We start from the raw sequence: 14772 nt of genomic DNA, 5'->3' as shown, positions 1-14772 counted from the left end.
AGAGGAGAAAATGAGGGTGGAGAGTACTTGGAACTTTGTTCTAAAGGGAGAGTGAGACAGAGAACTATAGAGATGGGGACATAGAGTCAGGAGAGGATCTTTTAAGATAGATGAAGCAAAAGCATATTCATAAACTATAAGGAAAGGAGCCAGTGCAGCACAAGAAGATGAAATCTCAAGAAAGAGCAGGGCATGAGGGAGTGGGGCTCTGGGGAAAACACGGGGGGAGGAGCAAGAGCACAAGCAGAAGGCTCAACTAAGACTAGAAGGAACTCATCTCTAACAGGGAAAGGAAGACACAGCAGGCACTAGATCATCCTGCAAAACTGGGGCCTCTAAGACAAGCCTCAAATTGCAAAACTTGGGGAGAATAAAAATTTCTTATATTGATCTTTATTTTCACATCAAGTATGTTTAAGCCCTACAAAAATCCTTAAGGTAAGCAAAGTGTTCATTTGTGTCTGGTTTTTGGTTTTTACTCTTCATTCTACAGAAGGAAACTGAAACCCAAGGTGATGTGGTTTATTCAAGCTCACAGTCAGTAAGTGGCCTCCACTAAGGACTCACAGTATAATATTCTTCCCAACACTTCTGAAAATCTTATGAAGATTTAATTACAAAGGTACAAAAGCCACCTGACCACACTTCACAAATTGAAAAGGGAGAATTCCTGCATGAAATCACTTCTTTGGTTTGCAACAGCCACTGCTTGGTTGCCCTAATGCCTTTATTAATACTAATAGGGAAGTGAATAGTTAAATGCTGCTATACCTTCTCTTGAGATGACCTGGTTATGTGCATTCTTTGAACTATTAATAGAGGAAGACTTGTCTTACTTTATCAATACGATTGGTTAATATATATGCTCTATTCTTGCCTGAAAGAACCCCAGTACCCTTCCTTATGGGGCCAGGTAAAAGTCTGAAGTCTGTGGATTAATTCAGCCCCAGAAATAACACTGGCAATTTCACTATGACAGAGGCAAAGGAGACCCCAAGCCACTCTCCCTCTCGGTGAACAGGAGTACTGCCCTTTAGCTTGAAACATCAAAGGAGGTTTCTGTAGTTTTGCCAGCTCAGCAAGAAAGAAAATTAACTCTCCATTTTCTTATTCCAGTTGCCTCAGCATGGGTTGGTAGGGGAGGGGGTGGGGAAGAGAGTTACACAGACTCTGTCAGCAGGAGAGATCAGGGCTCATTGTGTATGTGCCCTGGCATGGGTTAGAAGGAATTATAGAGTCACCAGAAATGAACACTTTCTAGACTCACCATGAATTTTCTAAGGTTCTCTGCAAGTCCAGATAATTTGGCAAAAAAAAAAAAGAAAGAAAATGCCCTTCAAATATTTTTTCTGTTTAAATTTGGAAACCTGTGGTGAAAATCACTATTAAAAAAAAAAAAAGAACGAGAAGCTTCAATTATATTAAGTAAAATGGCTCAGCTTAATTAATTCACTAAGTCCCTGAGTGACACTGGGTGTGGCTCAGAGAGATTTGGGAGGAATCCAATTTATCACTAGGAAGAATCGCCTGCACCAAGCAGCAAGGCAGCATCCTTCCACACCTTCCCAACACTGCAAGGAAAAGGCAGAGAGGTCGGAATTTTAAACCACAGATCACACTCTCAGAGATAAGATTTATTTGTTGCATGAGGAAAAAAGCAGATATTGGCATGGATGGGGGGCTGGGGAGTAGAGGGACTACTTGCTTGCATGAAATTCTTTACACTTCAATTACAAACTAAAGTCATTATTTTTCAACAAAAGAAACACCTCATAGTTTTCTTGCTTTGTAGACATAAATCACACCTTGCCAAGTTTTTAATCATCTGCAATACACATGGCAATTAAGCTATTTAAAGTAAGCCCCAAGATATTTGAAAATCATAAGGCAATACAATATTAGGGATTATTTTATTTTATTCCTCCTTTGCCCACTCCTTTACCATATTCTCATCTCTACCCCACTCTCATTCTCTTCTTCCTGCTATAATAATCTATAGTGATAACTAATGGCTAATAGAGATCATTTATGCTTTCTTCTCACCCACTGGCAATGTATTCCAATTTAGAAATCCAAGGTTGCTTCTTTATGCCGCTCAAGTGGAAGAGGAAGGAAGTGCAAGCCCTTCAGCCCCCCTCCCACGTTTCTGCTGGATTTTATGGGTGTGGCAGAGCTTAGACCTTTGCAGGTTTTTGCCCTTGTTTTATTCCCTGTTAAGTACTATGATGATGAATAGATGCCAGCAGAAGGATGGGCACCACTGGATTTTGTCATAAATGATACAGAATTTCATCCACAAGCAGGCAACCTGCGTGAGACTTAAGTACTCATGCTACATAAATGCCAGTCAGTGTAGTGTGAGCCCACGCCCTGAATACACCATTTCCTTTAGTCTGATTGAATGGTATCCTAAATACTGGCTAATGTGAATGATACACAACAGTGGTATATAAGAGACATGACCATTTCACACAGAAGTACACATTTATAAAATGCATGAGCAAAGTAGGACAATTTCTATACCTTTAATTTTCTCTTGAATATAAATGATGCTAAAACACAGGGAGGCATGTGGAAACCACTTACACAAGCAACTGTAGCATATGAAGTATGTGGATGCTGTATACATTTACATGCGAATTTCTACAACTCTAAACACAATTTCAGCTTCATCACTTTGCACATCAGAGTGAATGCTTGGGGCTGTTGGTGAGATAGAGCCCCAGGGAAGGCAGCTGTCTTCATTTTGGGAAGGGAATTCCTTTAGCCCTAATTCCTTTTCTAAAAATCATACATGATTTCCTTTATTAAAGGAGATGCATGTATACTTGCATATGTACACATAGGGTGGGAACAAATTATGAACCTGAATATTTTTCTTTCCAAAATTAAAGCTTTTTAAGTGGATGGCTTTGGCTTACTTAGTGCTCCACCTTCCTAAATGTTATTTCCCCAGCTCACCAGTGAAATAACCTCAGGACTTTTCTTTGACAGTGTTCTTAACCCAGACACCTGTATTTATTACATTTATATATTAAAATGAAGGAGGTCACAGAGAGAAAATGCCCTGGTTTGATAAAATGAGCCAATGGAAGCATCAATCTCTGTAACCACAGGGCAGTTTCAGGAGATGCTGCAAATACCGCCCCCAACTCAATCCCCCACTATCCGACTTTTTCCCCCAAATAGCCCCACACAATCCAGGATGTCTGCTTATTTATTTATTTATTTATTTATGCCAAATCTCTACTCCCACTGCTCTGACATTCTGCTTCAGTCTCCCATCCTCTTCCTGCTCCTTCTCCTTCATCCTCACTCCCCACCCTTCCTTCCAGGGCGCTGGCTAAATGTGCTAAGCTGGCAGGCTGTTTCTTCTCCACTCTCTTCCACCCCCTTCGGATTCAGGGAGTGTATTACAAATTGCCCAATTTCCAATACCTGCACTGGAAATTATACCCAAATTCCATCTCTTGCACCCCACCCCTAAGGCAATCAGTCTGCGAAGGGCTTCTTTGACCAAGATTGCCCCCACCACACCCCCACCCCCACCACAGTCAAGCATACGCACACACTCACCCGTATCCCACACCCATTTTTCTCTTTAACCTTCGCCAAAATCACTCAAATGCATTCCAACAAATGTTTGAAAGCTTCTTTTGGAGACTGCCATGGCATGGTCGGTTGCTGCGGAATACCACACTCGTCATTCCTTCCCACTCTCACCCCAATCAAGTTTCTAAAATGTCTTTCAAGAAATAAGCGAGCAATTGGAAATGGCTGTAAAACCTGGGCAGTGGGGGAGGGAAGGAGGGGCTCTGATTCTTGCTAATCTTGGATGTGTCCCTCTTCCTGATGAAAATGAGTCACCATACTTATTATCCAGGATGTTAGCCTGTCTCTGGTCACTGACAATCCCAGGAAAGAAGCAAGGGAAGGGGAGAAGAGAAAAGACCTGGTTTCCAACAGGTAATACCCGGCTGTCTTTCCCATCCCATCGGAGCTCCTAGGGGCGTGGTCCACCCTCTCCTCCGACCAGCTGGTGCACAATCGGCTGCTGATCTTAGGAAGGGGATTTTCCCCTTCTGCATGGCCAATTTCTCCCCCAGCCCCAGTTGTCTTAGCTTCTCTTAAAAAAAAAAAAAATCTATCAAATCACAGTTTCATTCATTCATTGAAAAATAAATACTAAATAAATAAGACCTGCACGTTTTTCCATAAATACCTGCGCCCCTTCGAAGCTCATGCATGCACGAAATAAGGCATCTTCCGCAGCACATGTGAGAAAATTGTATGACAGAGAGGCAATACTCAGTTCTGAATATTATTTCCTCAACCCTGCTTTTTGCAAATAATATAAAGAAATGCCTCCCCATCTTGTAGGTAGAGCCCACATCATCTCCCCCACACCCCTTTCTACGTCCACACCCTCAAGACCAGAGACCTCAAATGCTGAGCATTCACTAATAAGAAAAAAAAAAATTATTTCTAGCCAAACAGGCATGTTTTTTCTACCCTCAACCTAATTAGTAGCAGCATTCCAAAACCAGAGCATGAAAGACAGAAAAGAATAAAAGCTGGGATGCAACCATCAGTTACCATATGCTAAGGAAGCGCGAGCACCATGGCCAGAGCAGAAGCAGTAAAAAAATTGTTTGCCTTTACGGGGAAATACTGTACTCTGGTTATTTCACAACAGCAAGAAGTAAAAAATCTTTAGCTCTACCTGTTTGGTTCTTCTCATACAGCACAGCATGGTTGTCTCGTCCCTTGCCTTCTTCCTGCCTTCTCTCCTTTCCTTCTCTCTCTTTCTTATTCCCCCCCTCTCCACCTCTTTTCTGCTCGCTTGCTCACTCGCTCTCTCGCGCTAGCGCGCTCTCTCTCCCTCCCTCCCTCTCTCTCCCTCACACACACCAGGGCAGTTAGCAGCAACTGTAAGGTCCACAGCTATTGCTCATCGCACATGCTCGCTCCCTCTCTCTAGCGCGCGCTCTCTCTCTCTCTCTCTGGTGCTCTCTCTCCGCTGTCCTCTCTTCCCTCTCTTCTCCTTTTTTCTCCTTCCCCCCAATATCTATCTATCTGTCTTTTTCTTCCCTCTCTCTCCGTCTCTTTCTCGGAATTGTTCGCTAGCCTTCAGTGACTAATCACTTCCCCCAGCTCCTACCCCCATTCTAGACAGTCGCCCCCTCCCAGTCCCCTGCCAGCCTCATGAATATTTAAACACCTCCAATCTGGACCCAATTACCCACCGACTTTTCCACTGCATTGAGAGGGTGATGGGGTGGGGGCAGAGAAGGATATTCCAGTCAATCCAGGAGATATGATAGAGCATGTTTTAGGGAAGAGGGGCTTGAGGAATCCTTGTATTTCTTTAAGAACTCTTTTCCTCTTTTCCTAGTATTATAAAAGCAAAGAACAGCTATTTCTAAAGAGGAATTGTAGTCAGTCCTATACAATATAAGTCATATCTGCCATTACATTTTATGCATAGTTAATAATTGTGGAGGTTAATTTCCCTCAAAAAATGAAATAACATGTAAATATCATACACTGTTTATATATTCTTCTCAGTATACATACAACCTGAAATAAATACAAAGCTTAGACATGCACAAGCATATTTTATATATGTTCCAATATCCTGGAAAAAATCCACATAAATATATTGCATTTTAAACATTCTAAGCACTTGAGCTCAGAAATAATAAACAATGTTTAAGAATTGGCATCCATATCTAAAATCACATGGTAGTTTTTTGTTTTTTCCTTAATGCACATATACCTGTTTGTAAATTGTGGTTTCTTCTAATTTTACTGAAAAAGCTGAGCACATTCAAACAGGTCTGTGTAATATTGATGGTGATCAAAATGATATTTTACAATTTGGGCATGATAGATTAAAGTGAATTCATCTGAGATGAGAAGAAATGATAAGTCATGAAGCCTACTTCTTGAATTCCTTCTATGGCCTTTCATAATTTTGGGGGAGGAACATGTGACTCTTATAGTGTGTATAGCACAATTTTTAGTTATTTATTGTTGAATGAGTTTGAGTGTGTTACTGAAGCTCTTTGCACCTAATTTTCTCATCTTTAAAATGGAGATAATAATGCCAATCTTGACAACATGTTTTGAGGACTAAATGATATAACGCATGCAAAGCACAACAGTCTTTCTGAGTGTATAATAGCTTTACTCCAGAGACTGTACTTTTCTGAAATTCGGGTGACATTTGCAAGTGAATATCTCAAAGAAGTTTTCAAACTATTTCTTGTTGTTCATTAGTGATGACAAGTACCCCTAATTAAACAGCTCATATTCTTCATAGTCCCTCCTAGACCTCCTAGACATAAACCTAGTTAATAAGTGGCAACTAGGCAGCTTATTATTAGGCATATTTCAGGATCACTGAGCTCAATAAGTGCTTAGTACATTTTAACATAATTTAAGGTATATCTATTTCAAAATGGACTATCTCAGACAGGTACCTGGGAACGATGGTGATGATGACACCCAGGAGGTGATACTTAAAATTAGCCTTAATTATTCCTCAGGAGTCTTCCTGAGAGTGGCCTGCTTCAGATCCGCTGATTTGGTCTTTCATTCTTCTCAGTTTGCTTCCTAGTTTTCATATTTATGATTAAAAAACAGAATTAGTTTCTGAGTTTAATAATTTTTTAATGTTACAAGGAGCCCAATTTTGAAAGCCCAGCCGCTTTCAGAACAGCCTTCCGTGATTTTAAGTGATAAAAGAGGACAAAGAGTGGGTGAGAAATGGCTCCTACCAGAAACATTCCAGTTGCAGATTAGGAACACCCTACCTAGCCTGCCAGTGGCTAAAGAGCAATGAAGGGAGGAGGCAGAGAATGTGGGGATTGGGGATGATGGAGAAGAAATTGCACCTTTTGGTGTTTAAACAGGATAACTCCATTGATAAGACCATTTCATTAACTATGTGGCCAAACTTAAAGAGTGGGACTAATTCCTTTCCCTTTCGATGTACTCACCTCAGCCATCCCATTTATATTTTTCCCCCTTTATTTATGGGAAGGAACCTTGGAAACAAAGTGGCATAATGAAGTTAAACAAGCTAGGGCTTAAAACTGGGCACAAGCATTGATGAACTTTGTGACTAAATATGTGAAACCACCCAGCTCAGAATCAGCTTCCTCATCAGTTTACATGCATTATTTTATCTAATACTCAAAATGAGGTAGGCACAAGTAGTAATCCCATTTTGATGGGGATGCTAAAGCTAAGGGAAGTTAAGTGCCTTGACTAAGTCACAGAACTAAGAAGTAGTAAAGCTAGGACTCTATGTCTCTTAACAACTAGGCTACATCAATCACCACTTAATAGGCCTCTACTCTTCATTACTTCTAGTCCTTAAGAGATTAAACTACATAGTGGAAGTTTTAATGTTGAAATGAAATCAGCATTCAATGTTGAAATGAAATCAGCAAGATCCATCTTTTAGGCCCAACTCTTACTTCAAGAGCCATGGAGAATAAGCTGATATCTTCATGCAATAGAGAGCCCTCTATGTATTTCTGACGAGATGTCTGCTCCTTCAACTACCCTCAGGTGTCTCAGTGTGTAAGGTCCTCACCATTTTGGATGCCTTCCTCTGGACATACTACATTCTGTCAATGAATCTTTAAAAATTACCTCCCAATTTGGGAGCCTAAGATTCCAAATTTAATTTGAATAACATGGAATCAATTCTAATGCATCTTTTTCTCTAAGCAATGGTGGTTATGGATGGCAAAAGAATAAGGGAGAGAAAAGCACAAACTGATATGAGCTTTGCAAAAAATATATAAAAAATAAAATAACCGATGTCCCGATTTTTGCCAAGCAAATACAAAATAGACCCACTAATCCTTGTACTTTATAACTAATCCTAGACAATGCATAGGCTTAAGCCCCATGGCTAACCCTTTTACAATTTTAGATTAGCAAATTAACTCATAATACTATCAATTAACTTCTTGACTATAGGTTAGACAATAATAACATTCTAGAAAAAGATGAAGAGTGGTGGAGGCCAGATCCCAGTTCCACGCTCAGATCTCTTTGAACTTTATACTAAAGTGATACTGCTTGTATAATAAAACCAAAAGTCACTGGCCTTTACTAAGGGCTCTGTAAAATAGTCTACCATTTTAAGATTATGGCTGGTACTTGAGAGAAGATAATGTCATCAATTCAGGTAGAAAAGATGTTAGTCTTATTTCTCCCTTTTTTAAATTTTATTTTATATTTTATTTTATTCTATTTTATTCCGAGACAGGTTTTCTCTTTGTCACCCAGGCTGGAGTGCAGTGGTGCAAACATAGCTCACTACAACCTTGAAATCCTAGGCTCAAGCAATCTTCTACCTCAGCCTTCTGAGTACACAAGCCTTCTGTGAACTACAAGTACATGTCACCACTCCTGGCTAATTTTTTTTTATTTTTTATTTTTGTAGAGACAAGGTCTCATCATGTTGCCTAGACTGGTCTCAAACTGCTGGCTTCAAGCAATCCTCTCACCTCGGCCTCTTCTCTTATTTTTTCAGTGCTTAATCTAAGCCTTTTACTTGCTGCATTAGTTTTCTAGCATTGCCGTAACAAAATAGCACAGACTGGGTGGCCTAAAAAACAGAAATGTAATTTCTCACAGTTCTGAAGTCTGGAAGTCCAAGATCAGGCTGCTGGCTGAGTTGGTTTCCTCTGAGAGTCCTAAAGGAAGGTCCTTTCCAAACCTCTTTCCTGCACTTGCAGCTGGCCGCCCTCTGCTGCCCCTGCACATGGCATGGTTGCCCCCCTGTGTGCATGTGCACCTCTGCTCTCTGTCCCTGTGTATCGTAAGCTCCCCTTCATAAGGACACCAATCAAATTGGATTAGGGCCCACACCTATGGCCTCATTTCACCTTAATTTTCTCTGTAAAGGGTCACATTAAAGATCTCCAAATACAGTCACATCTTAAGGTACTGGGAGTTAGGTTCCAACATATGAATTTGCAAATAAGGGGGACATAATTCAACCCAAACACCTGCTTTCTCTGTCCATACTTGCTGTTTTCATTCACTTAATCTATAGTTTCTATGTTGCAAAAATCATCCTTCCCTCAAGGAGTTACACGTACATGAAAAGCAAAGCAAACACTGTGTGCACAAAATATGATTCAATGTCAAATGTATTTGATAAGAATTCAAAATAGGAAATAAACCACTGTAGACTAAGATGGGCTTTTCGTTTCAGGGTTAGGATTAGAATGAATAGAGAAGACATAGGAGTTTTAAAAAAGGGAAAGGGATCACATTAGAAAAGACAAAATGCACAAATAATCACTGCATGATCAAGGGACTGGCAGGATACAGAAGTGGGGGAAGTTGTAAAGGATACTGGTAAGAGACAATGTTGAAAACGTAGGTTAAAGCCAGATTAAGAGGGATCTTCAAGATCAGGCTAAGGGGATATATTAGTTTCCTAGGCCTGCTGTAACAAATTTGGTAGCTTAAAACAACAGAATATTACTTTCTCACATTTCTGAAAACCTGAAGTCTGAAATCAGTTAGCAGGGTTTTGTTCCCTCTGGAGGCTCTGAGGGAGGATACATTCCAGATCTTTCTTTTAGTTTCTGGTGGCTGTGGTCAATCTTTGGTGTTGCTTGTTTTGAAGAAGCATCACTCTAATCTCCGCCTTCGTCTTCATAAGACCTTCCCCATTCTGTGTCCCTGTGTCTTTCCCTTTTCTTCATTCTTTTTTTTTTTTTTTTTTTTTTTTTGAGGCAGTCTTGCTCTGTCACTTGGGCTGGAGTGCAATGGCGGGGTCTTGGCTCACTGCAACTTCTGCCTCCCAGGTTCAAGTGATTTTCTTGCCCCAGCCTCCTGAGTAGCTGACACTACAGGCATGTGCCACCACGGCTGGCTAATTTTTTTATTTTTAGTAGAGGACTAGTTTTGCCATCTTGGCCAGGCTGGTCTCAAACTCCTGACCTCAGATGACCCACCCACTTCAGCCTCTCAAAGTGCTTGGATTACAGGCATGAACCACTGTGCCCGGCCCCATCTTTCTCTTTCTTAGAAAGACATCTGTCATCAAATTTAGGGCCCTCCCTAAATCCAAGATGATCTCATCTTGAGATCCTCAACTTCATTACAAATTACACCTGCAAAGACTTTTTTTCCAAGAAAGTTCACATTCAGTGGTACCAGGAATTAGGACTTGGACATAGCTTTTTGGGAGACGCAAGTTACCCCACTACAAGGGATTGGGATTAGACCTAAGATTTGTGGATGGGGACATTTTAAAGAATGCCTGTGGTAACATTGTGTAGTATGAAATAGTGAGAAAGATATACTGGAGTCCTGTGAGAGAAACATATATCTGGGAGGAATCATGGAAGAAAAAGTGAACTGTCACCTGTTAAGTACCTAATATGTTCCATATACCACATATTTTGTGCTTTACATAGTTTGTTTCTTTTATCTCACAGGAGAATATCTAGGAGGAAGAGAAGAATGGAAGAACCAAAAGTTGTACAGAGATTGAACCTAGACAGCCTGGAAAATGAGAATTATAAAAGTCAGAAATGGACCTGGTTTTGTGAGAAAGGTGATGAGTCAAGCTTGAAAGTGTTCATTTTATGAAAGCATTGACATGTTCAAGAGCAATACAGGATCAGATGGTAAGAAACAAGAGTCAGAATTGTCTTTCTATGGGTCATTGTTGGAGCCATCAAAGAGAATTCATTTTGTGAGCTACAGTGTGCTATAGAAATCAGAGGACCAAAGAATAAACTTTGAGAAATGTTCAGGTTTCAGGAACTTAAAGACAAGATCAAGAAAAGAAGCCATCAAGGGGGTAAACTAGAGGTAACAATAGCCTAAAAAATGCTTGAGAAAGTTCCTTGCCTTTATCCTCTTAAAATGTCATTTACAAATTCAATTGATTTGTCATTATTTAAATACCTGCATAAGTAAGTAAACCAGGTGTGATTTTTTAAGTATCCATAGTGAGAACTATTCAAGGAATGACACATCTCTTTCCAGAGGAAGGGAACGTTCTACATTGTGCTGTCTCAAGATGTTAATTTTAATCATCCTGAATGGAAATACTGAAATTCAAAAACCATAACAATAGCTGGTCCGAAAACAATATATCATCAAGATCCAAGATTTGAGGTAGGACAACATGGAGGTGCACTGACGTTAAACTAACATCCTCTTAGCTAAAAAGTAACAAAACAAAAAACAAAACAAAGAAAACTCCAAATTAAAATCTTTACTTTTCAGTGGTGAGATTCTTACAGCACTTGGTTTCCACACCTTCTCGGTTATAGTGGGGCATTTTCTACAGTAGAAGATGCCTCATGTGTGTCTACCAGGTGAAGAAGCAACAGCAGCAGAAATCACAAAATTAGATCCTTGCTCTATACAAATCAAGCTGAAACAATAATTATATCTAAGAATGTACTGGGAAATCTTCAATACTCCTGTGGACTTTTAAATACTTTTTAGCAGCATTCAGGGCTCAGATGACCTTGGTTTGGGACACATTTCTCAAGGTCTGTTAGCACCAAACCACCCTAAATGTGGATTCCTCATGTTTGCCCTGTTCCATGGCTTGGCACCCAGCAGTACAATATTAAATAAAATCTCTCTCAGATAGAAACTTTAGAACTAGGTATTCAACTACTTGCTGTGAATACACACAGATGGCTCATAGATACCCCAATCTCAAACTAAAACTCAACTTGGCCTCTTGGCTGCCAGCTTGTTCCTCTCACTGTATTCCCGGTATTAGTAGAGCGCCCCATGATTCATCATTCACCCTAGTCAGCATCACCTCCTCCTCCATGACAACCACCACTCCAAAACCAACCAGTTTTCATTTCCTCCTAAATGTTCTGCCCATCTTTATCTCTGAAATATTCTTTTTTAAGTCTTTCTTCTTCAATTCCTCTAACGCAGGCCTTCAGCATTTCTGGCCAAGATTATTGCAATAACATTCTAATTGGTTTTGCTATTTTTGTATTTACCCACCATTTAGTTCTACCTTCCACACTTCACCCAGATGGATCTATCTAAAATGAAAATCAAACAACACCCTTCCCCTTCCTAAAATCCCTCTGTGGATCCCTGTGCCATAATTAGTCAGTCTCAAACTTTCAGCACACAAAAGAACCGCCTGAGGAACTTGTTAAAAATGCAGATTCTCTGTACCTCTTTAACAGATCATTGGACTTGGTAGATGGGAGGAAGTGCTTAGAATCTGCAATGTGTATAGTTATTGTTTTGGGATAAGGTTGGCACAGTGACCTTGGATCACACTTCGAGAAAGAATGGTCTGAAGAACAAAGCTCAAGCTCAAATTAATGACTCCTGATACTGTTCTGGCGGTATCTTCTACCTCTCCCCATTTTACACTTTATAATGTAAGGAAGAAGTCGTTCAATGAACACCCCATCTTGTTTCCATTCTTGAAGCCATTCTGTTCCATATACTTAGAAATCTTTACCCACTTCATATGAGTCTTGAAAACTCAGTAACCAGACAAAAAGTAAACTTCCCTGAGCAGCCTTCTCTGAACTCCCAGAAGAGACTTGCTCACCTCCTCTGGGTCCCATAACACGCAGGATACAGTATTTTAGTGGCACTTGCCACACTAATATTATTTACTGTCCTCACTCAGATGTAAGTTTTCTGTTTGCAGGGGCCCTCTCTTATTCATCTTTTTACTCCTAGCACCTGGCCTGGTGGCTGGCACATAACAGGTACTTAGCAAATATTTTCTGACCGGACCTGGATTGTTGCTCTGAGATGAGGATGCCAGGCAGAGCCTGCCAAAAGCTTCCAGGCAGACATGGCTGCATCTGGTTCCAAGGAGAGGCTTGCCTCTATGATATGATGTCACCATATTAATTAGGCTGATAGCATTTCAGTATGGCATCACTGCCAGGATTCACCCTGCTTTCTGTAGGCAGACAAGATTTCTGAAGCCAAGATCTGGATGATTTAGGGGACCCTCCAAATCTCCATCCCTCTTTCCAGACTTGTCTCAAGTCCTTTCAGAGTTCCTCCTTCCAGCACACCATGGAAGCCACCTGAATTTCTGAATAGCCAATATTCCATAACAAAGAAATCTTAGTGAGGGAGCCCTGTGCTGGTGGCACAGAAAGAGAAGATTTTCATCTATGTAGCCCATAAGCTAAGACTTAACTTGTCACTCAGCTCCAGAGGAAGTTTACGATTGAGTGAACAAATCTAACTCAGTGGCTTACTAGTGCATTAAGCAGGTAAGGTGAAAAATTCCATTAAATTGCACCAACTTCCACCACCAACACACCATCACAGGCTGAAATCAAAGCATTCCATTGGGCTTAGTCATTGAAGTAGCCACAGAACTTTCTGCATACCTCTTACCTCTTTTCTATTCGCCTTTCAGTATAGTGACAGTTTGTTTACAAGCTTATATCCTGCCTAAAATGCACATTTCTGGATGGCAAGCACCATGTCTCAGTTTTTAAATTGGTTTAAATTTGTTTTTTAAATTTGTTTTAAATTTAAACAATTTAAACACCAATTTGTTGGTGTTTCCAGCAGGGATATACATAGGCCTTATCGGGATTAAAGAGTATATGATTTGGAGGGGCCCTTCTTTAAGAAAAAGAATACGAGTTAAGTATGAAATGAATACTTATGTAGAATAAGGAAATAAATCACAAGTTGTATATTTTTAAACATTGATATCTATCACAAATATCACAGCATTCAGAAACATAAATGTATTATTTTCTTTAATTTAATTTAATTTTACCTTCTGGGATACATGTGCATGTTAGTTACATAGGTAAAGGTGTGCCATGGTGGTTTGCTGCACCTATCAATCCATCACCTAGGTATTAAGCCCTGCATGCATTAGCTATTTATCCTGATGCTCTCCCTCCCACTCCCCTTCTCCCGACGGGCCCCAATGTGTGTTGCTCTCCTCCCTGTTTCCATGTGTTCTCATCATTCAGCTCCAAATTATAAGTGAGAACATGCAGTGTTTGGTTTTCTGTTTCTGCATCAGTTTGCTGAGGATAATGGCTTCCAGCTCCATCTATATCCCTGCAAAGGACATGATCTTGTTCCTTTATATGGCTGCATAGGATTCCATGGTGTATATGTACCATATTTTCTTTATCCAGTCTATCATGGATGGGCATTTGGGTTGATTCCATGTTTTTGCTATTGTGAATAGTGCTGCAATGAACATACGCATACATGTATCTTTATAATGGAATGAATTATATTCCTTTGGGTATATGCCCAGTAAATGGCATTGCCGGGTCAAATGGTATTTCTGGTTCTAGGTCTTGAGGAATCACCACACTATCTGCCACAATGGTTGAATTGAACTAATTTACATTCCCACCAACAGTGTAAAAGTGTTCCTATTTATCCACAGCCTCACCAGCATCTGTTGTGTCTTGACTTTCTTTTTTTTTTTTTTTTTTGAGATGGAGTCTCGTTTTGTTGCCCAGGCTGGAGTGCAGTGGCGTGATCTCGGCTTACTGCAAGCTCTGCCTCCCGGGTTCATGCCATTCACCTGCCTCAGCCTCCCAAGTAGCTGGGACTACAGGCACCCACCACCACACCTGGCTAATTTTCTGTATTTTTAGTAGATACGGGGTTTCATCCTGTTAGCCAGGATGGTCTCGATCTCCTGACCTTGTGATACGCCCAACTCGGCCTCCCTAAGTGCTGAGATTACAGTTGTGAGCCACCGCGCCCGGCCTCTTG

The 14772-nt window shown here is 40.5% G+C and overlaps 1 protein-coding gene across 2 annotated transcripts in view; it reads right to left on the bottom strand.

Annotated features, from left to right (window-relative positions):
• Positions 1 to 14772, bottom strand: part of GAP43 (growth associated protein 43) — a 421417-nt gene that overhangs the window by 92427 nt on the left and 314218 nt on the right. The window contains exon 1 of one of the 2 annotated variants that reach the window (NM_001009816.1): positions 4724 to 4753. The exons of the other annotated variant lie outside the window; for it this stretch is intronic. Coding sequence (NP_001009816.1) covers positions 4724 to 4753 — 30 coding nt within the window. Of the gene's footprint in view, positions 1 to 4723; positions 4754 to 14772 lie in introns of those variants that run through there. 2 annotated transcript variants of the gene reach the window in all.

Source organism: Pan troglodytes, chromosome 2 (genome assembly GCF_028858775.2).
Source record: "Pan troglodytes isolate AG18354 chromosome 2, NHGRI_mPanTro3-v2.0_pri, whole genome shotgun sequence".
In the NCBI taxonomy this organism is placed as follows: domain Eukaryota; kingdom Metazoa; phylum Chordata; class Mammalia; order Primates; family Hominidae; genus Pan; species Pan troglodytes.
Note: the sequence above shows the minus strand (reverse complement) of the source record. Positions and strands in the feature narration are given on the sequence as shown.